Source organism: Odocoileus virginianus, chromosome 8, assembly GCF_023699985.2.
Source record: "Odocoileus virginianus isolate 20LAN1187 ecotype Illinois chromosome 8, Ovbor_1.2, whole genome shotgun sequence".
Taxonomy (NCBI): domain Eukaryota; kingdom Metazoa; phylum Chordata; class Mammalia; order Artiodactyla; family Cervidae; genus Odocoileus; species Odocoileus virginianus.
The window spans coordinates 38,926,408-38,938,561 of record NC_069681.1 but is presented as its reverse complement, the minus strand read 5'-3'; the positions used below and the strand labels follow the sequence as shown (position 1 = coordinate 38,938,561).

General features: G+C 40.2%; 1 protein-coding gene across 1 annotated transcript in view; it reads left to right on the top strand.

Moving 5' to 3' along the window:
• Positions 1-203: 203 nt before the first annotated feature.
• Positions 204-12,154, top strand: part of LOC110149702 (ATP-binding cassette sub-family C member 4-like) — a 326,525-nt gene continuing 314,574 nt past the window's right edge. The window contains 1 exon segment of the mRNA XM_070471511.1: positions 204-277. Coding sequence (XP_070327612.1) covers positions 204-277 — 74 coding nt within the window.

Below are 12,154 nucleotides of genomic sequence, written 5' to 3'. Positions count from 1 at the left end.
GGCGCGTAGCGGGCGACCTGGAGAGAGGGCGGGGCCCGACAGGCTGTCGGCACTCCACTCCCAGAGACGCAGGTGGTTCTCAGTTCACGCCAAGCAGACCGGCGAGGCGGCCAGGTCTCCAACGTCTCTGTCGGGCCCTACAGGAACAGCGGCAGCGACTGCAAGGACGGCCACGACCCGCAGCCGCAGCCTCGGCCAGCAAGATGCTGCAGGTGTTCCCGGAGGGGAAGCCCAACCCGCTGCAGGACGCGAACCTCTGCTCACGCCTGGTATTCTGGTGAGCGCCCTGCCAGAGCTGAGATGCGCGGCCGAGTCTAACGCTGCAGGCGCTTTTCCCGGCACCGAGGGTCGGGACGAGGGAGCGCTTTCCGCTGGCGCTCCTACTGCCCGCCTTCGTGCTTTTGGTGGAGCCCTCCCACTCCGGCGGCGTGATTTCTGCCTGCGCCTGGGCGCGCGCGGCGGGCGGGAACCTGTCGGAGGTGGGGAGGGTGCCAGGGCCCTGGTGGCTGGGGCGCCTCTCTTTCCACTCGAAGGCCCGCTCGCCTCCAGTGCCCGGGAGCGGGAGGCTGGGAGGCTGCCCTGGGAGAGTCACCGCCCCGCTGGAGGACTGGTCTCCCCACACTCCATCCTTAGCCGGCTTCCCCAGTTAGAGCTCCGGAGCTCGCAGTTCTGAACTAAAGTTGCACTCGTTTACCCTCCAAGCAAGCAGCTTATGAACAGCTTCCTTTATCTAATTAGGGCCCTGGCCTGTTGTCACCTTCCAATAATGTCCCCACCTTTCCCCATATTCCTTAGGTGACAGCTGAGTTCCAATTTCACCCAGCCCCTTCCCTGTGTCTATGACCATGTCTCCCTCTCTCCTGGTACACCTGTTACTGTACATCCTGGTGTTTGGTTGTAAACAGTTATTTTGTATTTAACGAATGCAAACAGTATTCTTGAGCACATTTTGCCTTTGCCTGGGACACACAGCCCCGACTGAAGAATGTATTTGACCAGCTCCTTTTCTTAATTTGGAGTAGGAAATGGCAACCCACTCCAGTGTTCTTGCCTGGAGAATCCCATGGACAGAGAAGCCTGTCCATGGCTGTCAGGCTCCAGTCCACAGGGTCACAAAGAGTCGGACACTACTGAGTGACTGAGCATTTCCTTAATTGCTAGTAGTTCTGCTTTCTCCTTTGAGGACAACTCTGGGGATGGGGTCCCTGAAGCCTGTGAGGGTCTTATCTCTAGCCTTTAGGGAAGTGGTACATGGTCTTGAAGCAGGTGGTCCTGCTACCTAGTTAGACCTCCTTCTCCTTGCCCCAGGACAGGCCAGTAAATTGGAAGAGGGGTTGTTTGGGCAAGGGTTAGTCACTTTATTTGGAAAGTCAGAAGTCTGAGTAGACTGCAGATTAATGTCCTAGAAAACCATCTTACCAAGGTCTGGACACTAGTTTCTTTTATAGAACAAAAAGGAGGGAAGTGAGGAGGTAAAGTAGAAAGGCCATTTGTTGTTGAGTTGCTAAGTCATGTCTGACTCTTTTGTAACCCCATGGACTGTAGCCCACCAGGATCCTCTGTCCATGTGATTTCCCAGTCAGGAATACTGGTGAGGGTTGCCATTTGCTTCTCCACAGGATCTTCCCCACCCAGGGATCAAACCCACATCTCCTGCATTGGCAGGTGGTTTCTTTATCACTGAGCCACCTGGGAAACCCCCAAAGGTCCTAAGTTACTGCAAATATCTCCTAGTTTCCTCTGAGAGGGGATGTGTTAATATCTTTTGTCCTGCAGCCATTCATAGATGGTATGGATCAGGATGTTTCCTGTGAGCTAAACAGGTATTTTAATTTAACATTAAGACTTGAGGGGCCATTATGTATACTTTGAACTATAGACATCCCTTTCCCGATCAGCTTGTAGCAAAATCAATAGAATACAAAAGCTAAAATAAAAGAAACATGTCTAACATGGAATCCAATTTTTTCTTCACTATTATGGTCCTGTCCGGGAGTCCTTTGTTCTTGAAAGCACTGAAGGTCCTTGAGCTGGGAGGAAACATAGATGAAAAAGGGCTCAGAGGTGAAACTCTTCTCCCACTCTCTTAGGCCATGCTGTAGGGCCTGCTGGGATTTTAGTTCCCCAACCAGGGATTGAACCCATACTCCCTGCAGTGGAAGTTCAGACTCTTAACCATTGAACCACCAGGGAAGTCCCTGAAACTTCAGGTTTTTCATCTTGTAGCTGAGGCTATTAACTAGGTGGGTCTCAGCCTTTGGGCTTTGATCATACTTGGGTGATTATTAGATTTTTTTGTGCTGAGAACCCAATCTTCTCATCTTTCCTACATATTCTGATATTTCCTTTTTATGGGACCACCTAGGGGACCCCAGGGGGATCCATGTTAGACCTGTTTCTTTTATTTTAGCTTTTGTATTCTATTGATTTTGCTACAAGTTGATCAGCAAAGGGATGTCTATAGCTCAAAGTATACATAATGGCCCCTCAAGTCTTAATGTTAAGGGGATGGGAGTTCTTATGCTTTTTTCCATTGTGGTGTTCAGTTTGTGTAGCTGCCTCTCTGGGTCATTTGGTGGCCCTTAAGGAAAGAGGGGCCTAGAGGAAGGAATATGGATGCAGTTACCTTAAATAGTAACAAAGTAGGCAGCTGTCTCCTTAACTTCAGGCAGTGCTACAGTCAAAATCTTGGCTTTTTCTGCCTACTGATGCCAAATAAAAAAATATGGAGACAGAGTTTGGAGGGAATAGGAAGATGGCTTTAAAAATTAGCCAGCAGAGGGGAGAACACAGCAGGCTGATACCTCAAGAACTATGTACCCCCACCCTGGGGAACCAAGAGACTTTATATAACCTGCCTCTTGTGGTCTTAGGGTAAATGATAAAGTTCAAAGTAATGACGTTTTTGGGCTTCCAAGGTGGCGCAGCAGTAAAGAATTCACCTGCCAATGCAGGAGATGCAAGACAGGTGGGTTTGATCCCTGAGTCAGGAAGATCCCCTAGAGTAGGAAATGGAAACACACTCCACATTCCTGCCTGGAAAACTTCATGGACAGAGGAGCCTGGTGGGCCATGGTCATGGGTTTGCAAAGAGTCGGACATGACTGAACACACACAGCAGAATGAAGTTTTTGCATTTTTTTCTTCCTGCATTATTTCAAAACAGTCGCACCTGGCATCAGGCAGCCTGGTAATTGGGGTCCACTTGTCTCTGAGTTTTGGCCTTCAGTCTTCCTTCTGAAATGCAAGCAACTGTAAAGAGTAGTTTTCTGTAAGAGAGGTCAGGGAGAGCAAATACCAAGTGCAGGGTGTAATTTACCTAGTATTAGAGGGTGATAGGTTAGCTTCTGGTTACACTACAGGTTAGTAACAGTTAAAGTAAAACTAGAAGTGATTAACTCTTTCAGGCCTGTCCATATTTCTTCCCTAGACTCTTCACTGTTCTTCTTACTTCCCTTGTTTTCAGGAGAGGAAAAACTTCATTTCTATTTTTGCTGCAATAGCAGGGCAAGGAACTCTCCAAGCATGTTCTTTTTGTGAGTTTCAAAGTGTATGTGCTTGGAAATGGGAAGGTGAGGACTTCTAATTTTGGACTAGAAAACTGTGACCCTGAGAGACCTCTTTGAATTGTTTGTTTGATATTTGATAGTAATAACACTGCTGCTGCTGCTGCTGCTGCTAAGTTGCTTTAGTCGTGTCCAACTCTGTGTGACCCCATAGATGGCAGCCCACCAGGCTCCCTCATCCCTGGGATTCTCCAGGCAAGAATAATGGAGTGGGTTGCCACTTCCTTCTCTAATGCATGAAAGTGAAAAGTGAAAGCGAATTTGCCCAGTTATGTCCGACTCTTCATGACCCCATGGACTGCAGCCTACCAGGCTCCTCCATCCATGGGATTTTCCAGGCAAGAGTACTGAAGTGGGTTGCATTGCCTTCTCCAGTAATAACACTAGCTGTGGATAATTCAATATGGATGATCAAAGCTCTGTTCTTTCTTATAATCCCCCTAGCGGGTATTTCTGCAAAGCTGGGAACTCTTCAATTTCCATTAATAAAAGGAGTTTGTATTTCTCCCTGTACCTTTGAAATGGGAATCTAAGTTCTTGTTCATGGAGCCCAAGAATGAACTTCATGAACATGCAAACAAGCAGGATTTATTTTAAGGTAAAGAGAAGTACAAATCCCCAGCATAGACACTGAGAGTGGGTGAAGTGCCCAAAAAGGTGAGAATTATAGCAGTTTTATGTCTTTATTAGTATTGATCTGTTCCTTTTTGGTTGGCTCGTGTCCCTGACATATGTAATCTCTGACCAACCAGTTTGAAGGCCACTATGTACAGTTTTTCATCTTTATGGATTTTTTTGATCCTCGGTTTTTCAGTTTTTTTTAGACATTGAGTTGCCATTCCTGTGATTCTTTCTCATGACCCCAGGCCACTGTTTAAGGACAAGATGTATGGGTTAAGAGTTAATGGTCCATCTGATATTTTTCTTCTTGATAAATTGGACAGCAGTTAATGATTGTCCTGTCTTGGGTCTGGATATTTTATGACCAACCAGACTGAGGTGGCATTCTTCTGGAAGCCTGGAAACTGGAACAACAAGTATAGCTTTAGGTTAATGGAGTGAGATGTTTATTTGGGAGAGTTGCAATTAAAAAATGGAACTGAGGTCTCAGACCTACACTGACTGCCTAGCTATTTCTACCTCATCTTGAGAGGTAAATAATCTACTTGGGCTTTAAAGGGAAAAAGAATAGAGAAAGTCCTTAAAAATATTTTTTTTAAGCAAGATATTTATATTTATTTATTTATTTATTTGGCTGTGCTGGGTCCTTGTTGCTGCATGTGAGCTTTCTTTAATTGCAGTGAGGAGGGGCTGCTTTTGAGCTGTGGTGCATGGGCTTCTCATGGAGATGCCTTCTCCTGTTGTGGAACACAGGTTCTCAGGCATGCGAGTTGTTATAGCAGTCAGGCTCAGTAGTTGTGATGCTCAGGCTTAGTTGCCCCACAGCATGTGGGATATTAGTTCCTGGACTAGAGATCAAACCCCTGTTTCTTTTCTTTTTTTTTTTTTTCCCATTTATTTATTTATTTATTTGTTTTTAGTGTGTAGACCACATGTTTTAATGAGTTATATAATTTTATAATAAATGATACACATCAAACCTACTGAAAGATATTTTAGGGAAAATTAGTATAATTAATATATTCAGTTGGCAACAGAGCTAAGATAAAGCTACCCTGACCTTTTATATTTAGATATCTCTTCTTTCTTTTCCCCCAATTATTTTTATTAGCTGGAGGCTAATTACTTTACAATATTGTAGTGGTTTTTGCCATACATTGACATGAATCAGCCATGGATTTACATGTGTTCCCCATCCCGATTCCCCCTCCCACCTCCCTCCCATCCCATCCCTCTGGGTCTTCCCAGTGCACCAGCCCTGAGCACTTGTCTCATGCATCCAACCTGGGCTGGTGATCTGTTTCACCCTTGATAGTATACTTGTTTCAATGCTATTCTCTCAGAACATTCCACCCTCGCCTTCTCCCAGAGTCCAAAGTCTGTTCTGTACATCTATGTCTCTTTTTCCGTTTTGCATATAGGGTTATCGTTACCATCTTTTTAGATTCCATATATATGCGTTAGTATACTGTATTGGTCTTTATCTTTCTGGCTTACTTCACTCTGTATAATGGGCTCCAGTTTTATCCATCTCATTAGAACTGATTCAAATGAATTCTTTTTAATGGCTGAGTAATATTCCATTGTGTATATGTACCGTAGCTTCCTTATCCATTCGTCTGCTGATGGGCATCTAGGTTGCTTCCATGTCCTGGCTATTATAAACAGTGCTGTGATGAACATTGGGGTGCACATGTCTCTTTCAGATCTGGTTTCCTTGGTGTTTATGCCCAGAAGTGGGATTGCTGGGTCATATGGCAATTCTGTTTCCAGTATTTTAAGGAATCTCCACACTGTTCTCCATAGTGCTGTACTAGTTTGCATTCCCACCAACAGTGTAAGAGGGTTCCCTTTTCTCCACACCCTCTCCAGCATTTATTGCTTGTAGACTTTTGGATAGCAGCCATTCTGACTGGCATGTAATGGTACCTCATTGTGGTTTTGATTTGCATTTCTCTGATAATGAGTGATGTTGAGCATCTTTTCATGTGTTTGTTAGCCATCTGTATGTCTTCTTTGGAGAAATGTCTGTTTAGTTCTTTGGCCCATTTTTTGATTGGGTCATTTATTTTTCTGGAATTGAGCTGCAGGAGTTGCTTGTATATTTTTGAGATTAATCCTTTGTCTGTTGCTTCTTTTGCTATTATTTTCTCCCAATCTGAGGGCTGTCTTTTCACCTTGCTTATAGTTTCCTTTGTTGTGCAAAAGCTTTTAAGTTTCATTAGGTCCCATTTGTTTATTTTTGCTTTTATTTCCAATATTCTGGGAGGAGGGTCATAGTGGATCCTGCTGTGATTTATGTTGGAGAGTGTTTTGCCTATGTTCTCCTCTAGGAGTTTTATAGTTTCTGGTCTTACATTCAGGTCTTTAATCCATTTTGCGTTTTTTTTTTATTTTAAAAAATTTTTTAAATTTATTTTTATTTTTTTAAAGTTTTTTTTTCCATGTATTTTTATTCATTGGAGGCTAATTACTTTACAATATTGTAGTGGTTTTTGCCATACATTGACATGAATCAGCCATGGATTTACCTGTGTTCCCCATACCAATCCCCCCTCCTGACCTAGATGCCCATCAGCAGACAAATGGATAAGGAAGCTGTGGTACATATACACTATGGAATATTACTCAGCCGTTAAAAAGAATTCATTTGAATCATTTTGAGTTTATTTTTGTGTATGGTGTTAGAAAGTGTTCTAGTTTCATTCCTTTACAAGTGGTTGACCAGTTTTCCCAGCACCACTTGTTAAAGAGGTTGTCTTTTTTCCATTGTATATCCTTGCCTGTTTTGTCAAAGATAAGGTGTCCACAGGTACATGGATTTATCTCTGGGCTTTCTATTCTGTTCCATTGATCTATATTTCTGTCTTTCTGCCAGTACCATACTGTCTTGATGACTGTGGCTTTGTAGTAGAGCCTGAAGTCAGGCAGGTTGATTCCTCCAGTTTCATTTTTCTTTCCAAGATTGTTTTGGCTATTCGAAGTTTTTTGTATTTCCATACAGATTGTGAAATTATTTGTTCTAGTTCTCTGAAAAATACCATTGGTAGCTTGATAGGGAGTGCATTGAATCTATAGATTGGTTTGTGTAATATACTCATTTTCACAATTTGATTCTTTCAATCCCTGAACATGGTATATTTCTCCATCTATTTGTGTCCTCTTTGATTTCTTTCATCAGTGTTTTATAGTTTTCTGTGTATAGGTCTTTCGTTTCTTTAGGTAGATATACTCTTAAATATTTTATTCTTTTTGTTGCAATGGTGAATGGTATTGTTTCCTTAATTTCTCTTTCTGTTTTCTCATTGTTAGTGTATAAGAATGCAAGGGATTTCTGTGTGTTAATTTTATATCCTGCAACATTACTGTGTTCATTGATTAGCTCTAGTAATTTTCTGATAGAGTCTTTAAGGTTTTCTATGTAGAGGATCATGTCGTCTGGAAACAGTGAGAGTTTTACTTCTTCTTTTCCTATCTGGATTCCTTTTATTTCTTTTTCTGCTCTTATTGCTGTGGCCAACACTTCCAAAACTATGTTGAATAGTAGTGGTGAGAGTAGGCACCCTTGTCTTATTCCTGACTTTAAGGGAAATGCTTTCAATTTTTCACCATTGAGGATAATGTTTGCTGTGGGTTTGTCATATACAGCTTTAATTATGTTGAGGTATGTTCCTTCTATTCCTGCTTTCTGGAAAGTTTTAATCATAAATGGATGTTGAATTTTGTCAAAGGCTTTTTCTGCATCTATTGAGATAATCATATGATTTTTATCTTTCTGTTTGTTAATGTGGTGTATTATATTGATTGATTTGCAGATATTAAAGAATATTTACATTCCTGGGATAAAGCCCACTTGGTCATGGTGTATGATCTTTTAAATATGTCGTTGGATTCTGTTTGCTAGAATTTTGTTAAGGATTTTTGCATCTGTGTTCATCAGTCATATTGGCCTGTAGTTTTCTTTTTTTTTGTGGCATCTTTGTCTGGTTTTGTAATTAGGGTGATGGTGGCCTCATAGAATGAGTTTGGAAGTTTACCTTCTTCTGCAATTTTCTGGAAGAGTTTGAGTAAGGTAGGTGTTAGCTCTTCTCTAAATTTTTGGTAGAATTCAGCTGTGAAGCCATCTGGTCCTGGGCTTTTGTTTGCTGGAAGATTTCTGATTACAGTTTCGATTTCCTTGCTTGTGATGGGTCTGTTAAGATCTTCTATTTCTTCCAGGTTCAGTTTTGGAAAGTTATACTTTTCTAAGAATTTGTCTGTTTCTTCCAAGTTGTCCATTCTATTGGCATATAGATACTGGTAGTAGTCTCTTATGATCCTTTGTATTTCAGTGTTGTCTGTTGTGATCTTTCCATTTTCATTTCTAATTTTGTTGATTTTGTTCTTTTCCCTTTGTTTCTTGATGAGTCTGGCTAACGGTTTGTCAATTTTATTTACCTTTTCAAAAAACCATCTTTTAGCTTTACCTTTTCAAAAAACCAGCTTTTAGCTCAACCCCCTGTTTCCTGCACTCGCAGGCAGATTCTTAACCCTGGGCCACCAGGGAAGTTTTGAGAGAAAGGCCTTTTTAAACTCAAGCAGAAAAACTGAGATCTCTCTTTCCATCCTTATGTAAAAATTAATTCGTAAATGAGCTCTACTTAATTGACTTAAAAGTAAACCCTTACAAGTTAAATACTACTTGCAGATCTTTAAAACATTGGCCAAGTATATTGCAGGTTCACATGATCTGGGGAAAATTTAGTTCTGAATCATGTACTATTGAAGCTAGCTTAAGCTTGTTAGTTTGATTAACATAGGCACTTGTCAACAAGAAAAATAACTTGATATGATAAAAGGTAAACTCTATAGCAATACTTATGTTTTGAGACTGTCATCTCAAATCTCTCCAGATTTTGATAACCTGAAACTAAGGTTGAATGATAAGAATTCATTGACTATCTGTGCCATTTCAAACAGGATAAAGTATTGGAACATTTGTTGCTGGGCAGGTGTAAGTTTACCTGCCTTTGTTTGCCTTGTTAGGAAAGGAAAACTAAAGCATAGGTTTCCAATCAGGAAGTGCTGGTATGACAAAGAGTTCACAATTACTTGCCATTTGGTTTTCACTAGGAATTAATAAAATTTTTAAGAGTTGAGGATTCTATTTTAAATATGTGACTAAACAACAAAGGAAACTATAAGCAAGGTGAAAATACAGCCCTCAGATTGGGAGAAAATAATAGCAAACGAAGCAACAGACAAAGGATTAATCTCAAAAATATACAAGCAACTCCTCCAGCTCAACTCCAGAAAAATAAATGACCCAATCAAAAAATGGGCCAAAGAACTCAACAGACATTTCTCCAAGGAAGACATACAGATGGCTAACAAACACATGAAAAGATGCTCAACATCACTCATTATCAGAGAAATGCAAATCAAAACCACAATGAGGTACCATTATACGCCAGTCAGGATGGCTGCTATCCAAAAGTCTACAAGCAATAAATGCTGGAGAGGGTGTGGAGAAAAGGGAACCCTCTTACATTGTTGGTGGGAATGCAAATTAGTACAGCCACTATGGAAAACAGTGTGGAGGTTTCTTAAAAAGCTGGAAATAGAACTGCCATATGACCCAGCAATCCCACTTCTGGGCATACACACTGAGGAAACCAGATCTGAAAGAGACATGTGCACCCCAATGTTCATCACAGCACTGTTTATAATAGCCAGGACATGGAAGCAACCTAGATGCCCATCAGCAGACGAATGGATAAGGAAGCTACGGTACATATACACAATGGAATATTACTCAGCCATTAAAAAGAACTCATTTGAATCAGTTCTAATGAGATGGATGAAACTGGAGCCCATTATACAGAGCGAAGTAAGCCAGAAAGATAAAGACCATTACAGTATACTAACACATATATATGGACTTTAGAAAGATGATAACGATAACCCTATATGCAAAACAGAAAAAGGGACTCAGATGTATAGAACAGACTTGTGGACTCTGGGAGAAGGCGAGGGTGGGATGTTTCAAAAGAACAGCACTGAAACATGTATATTATCTAGGTGAAACATGTATATTATCTAGGGCAGATCACCTGCCCAGGTTGGGTACATGAGACAAGTGCTCGGGCCTGGTGCACTGGGAAGACCCAGAGGGATCGGGTGGAGAGGGAGGTGGGAGGGGGGACTGGGATGGGGAATACATGTAAATCCATGGCTAATTCATTTCAATGTATAACAAAAACTACTGTAATGATGTAAAGTAATTAGCCTCCAACTAATAAAAATTAAAAAAAAATATGTGACTAAAGCTGCTAAAAATAATAAAAGAAACATTTCAGTATATAATAGGTAATGTATTTTGAGTAGAAAAAGGAGTTTTGTACATGGTTGAGCTGAGGTTAGGTTAAAATTAATTAAGTAAGTGGCTTTTGTTATTAAAAGTAGGCTGGTACAAGACTAGACTTGTTTCCACTCTGCTAAGAAAATAAGTTTTACATAGAATACTGCTTTTGATAACAGATTTTGTGAACTTCCTTGCCTTTAAGCAATCTGTATTTGCTTGTAAATATTCACAGTGACCTAGGATTCTGTTTTAAAAAAAATATTTATTTTTGATTGGAGGACAATTGCTTTACAATATCATGTTGGTTTGTGCCATACATCAACATGAATCAGCCATAGGTATATATATGTCTCCTTCCTCTTGAACCTCTCTCCTACCTCCCACTGCATCCCACCCCTCTAGGTTGACAGAGAGCACCAGTTTGAGCTCCCTGAGTTGTCATACAGTAAATTCCCCCTGGTTATCTATTTCACACATGGTAATATATTTGTTTCCATGTTATTCTCTCAAGTAGTCCCATCCTCTCCTTCCTCCACTTTGTTCACGAGTTTGTTCTGTCTGTGTCTCCATTCCTGCCTTGCAAATAGGTTCATCAGTAACATCTTTGTAGATTCCATATACATTAAAATATGATATTTGTTTTCCTCTTTCTGACTTCACTCCACATAACAGGCTCTGGCTTCATCCACCTCATTAGAATAGCCTCAAATGTGTTCCTTTTTATGGCTGAGTAATATTCCATTGCATATTTGTACCACAACTTCTTTATCCATTCATCTGCCGATGGACATTTAGGTTGCTTCCATGTCCTATCTATTGTTAATAGTGCTGCAATGAACATTGGAATACATGTGTCTTTTTCAGTTATGGTTTTCTCAGGGTACATGTCCAGTAGTGGGATTGCTGGGCACAGTGGACTATGATTCTATCTGACCAAATGTTTTGAAAACTCTTTTATATTTTTTACAAACTTACTACCAAATTCCAAAGTTCTTTTGACTTCAGCTAACTTTTGGTTGCTTCAGAGAGCCTCTGAACCATCTCAGAGGAAAAAAAATTAACTAGGATCGCTTTGTATGTTAAATTACGCAGGAAGCATTGTGAAATGAATGTTAACCCCCTCAGATTATATAGTATGGATAAATATTAATATAAATATATTAATATAAACATAAATTAATATAAATATTAATATAAACATAAATATAAAGAAATATAATTAATAAATATATAAATATAAATATAACAGAAATTACATATAGGTTCTAAAATTTGAGTATCTCCTGATAAAATGTTACAAGTCATAATTCTAGTTATTACATTGTAATTAGGTGTTTAACTGTGATTTTTAACTCTGCTATTTATAGATAGTTCTGATGCTTTTGCAAAAGTGCTTCATCTTCAAGAAGCTTCACAGGGCTTTTTGACAAGTGCAGATCTCTGATAAATTTCAAATGATACTGCTGAACTGGTACCACATTAAAAATCCTAATGGAAAATTTGAGGGCTTCTAAAGAAATTAAAAAAGTACTGATTACCAAGTAAACTGGTGAATGTGGTTATAATGTTTATTTATTTATTTATTTTTCTGGAATGTTACTGGTTTTGATCTGTTTTCCAGATA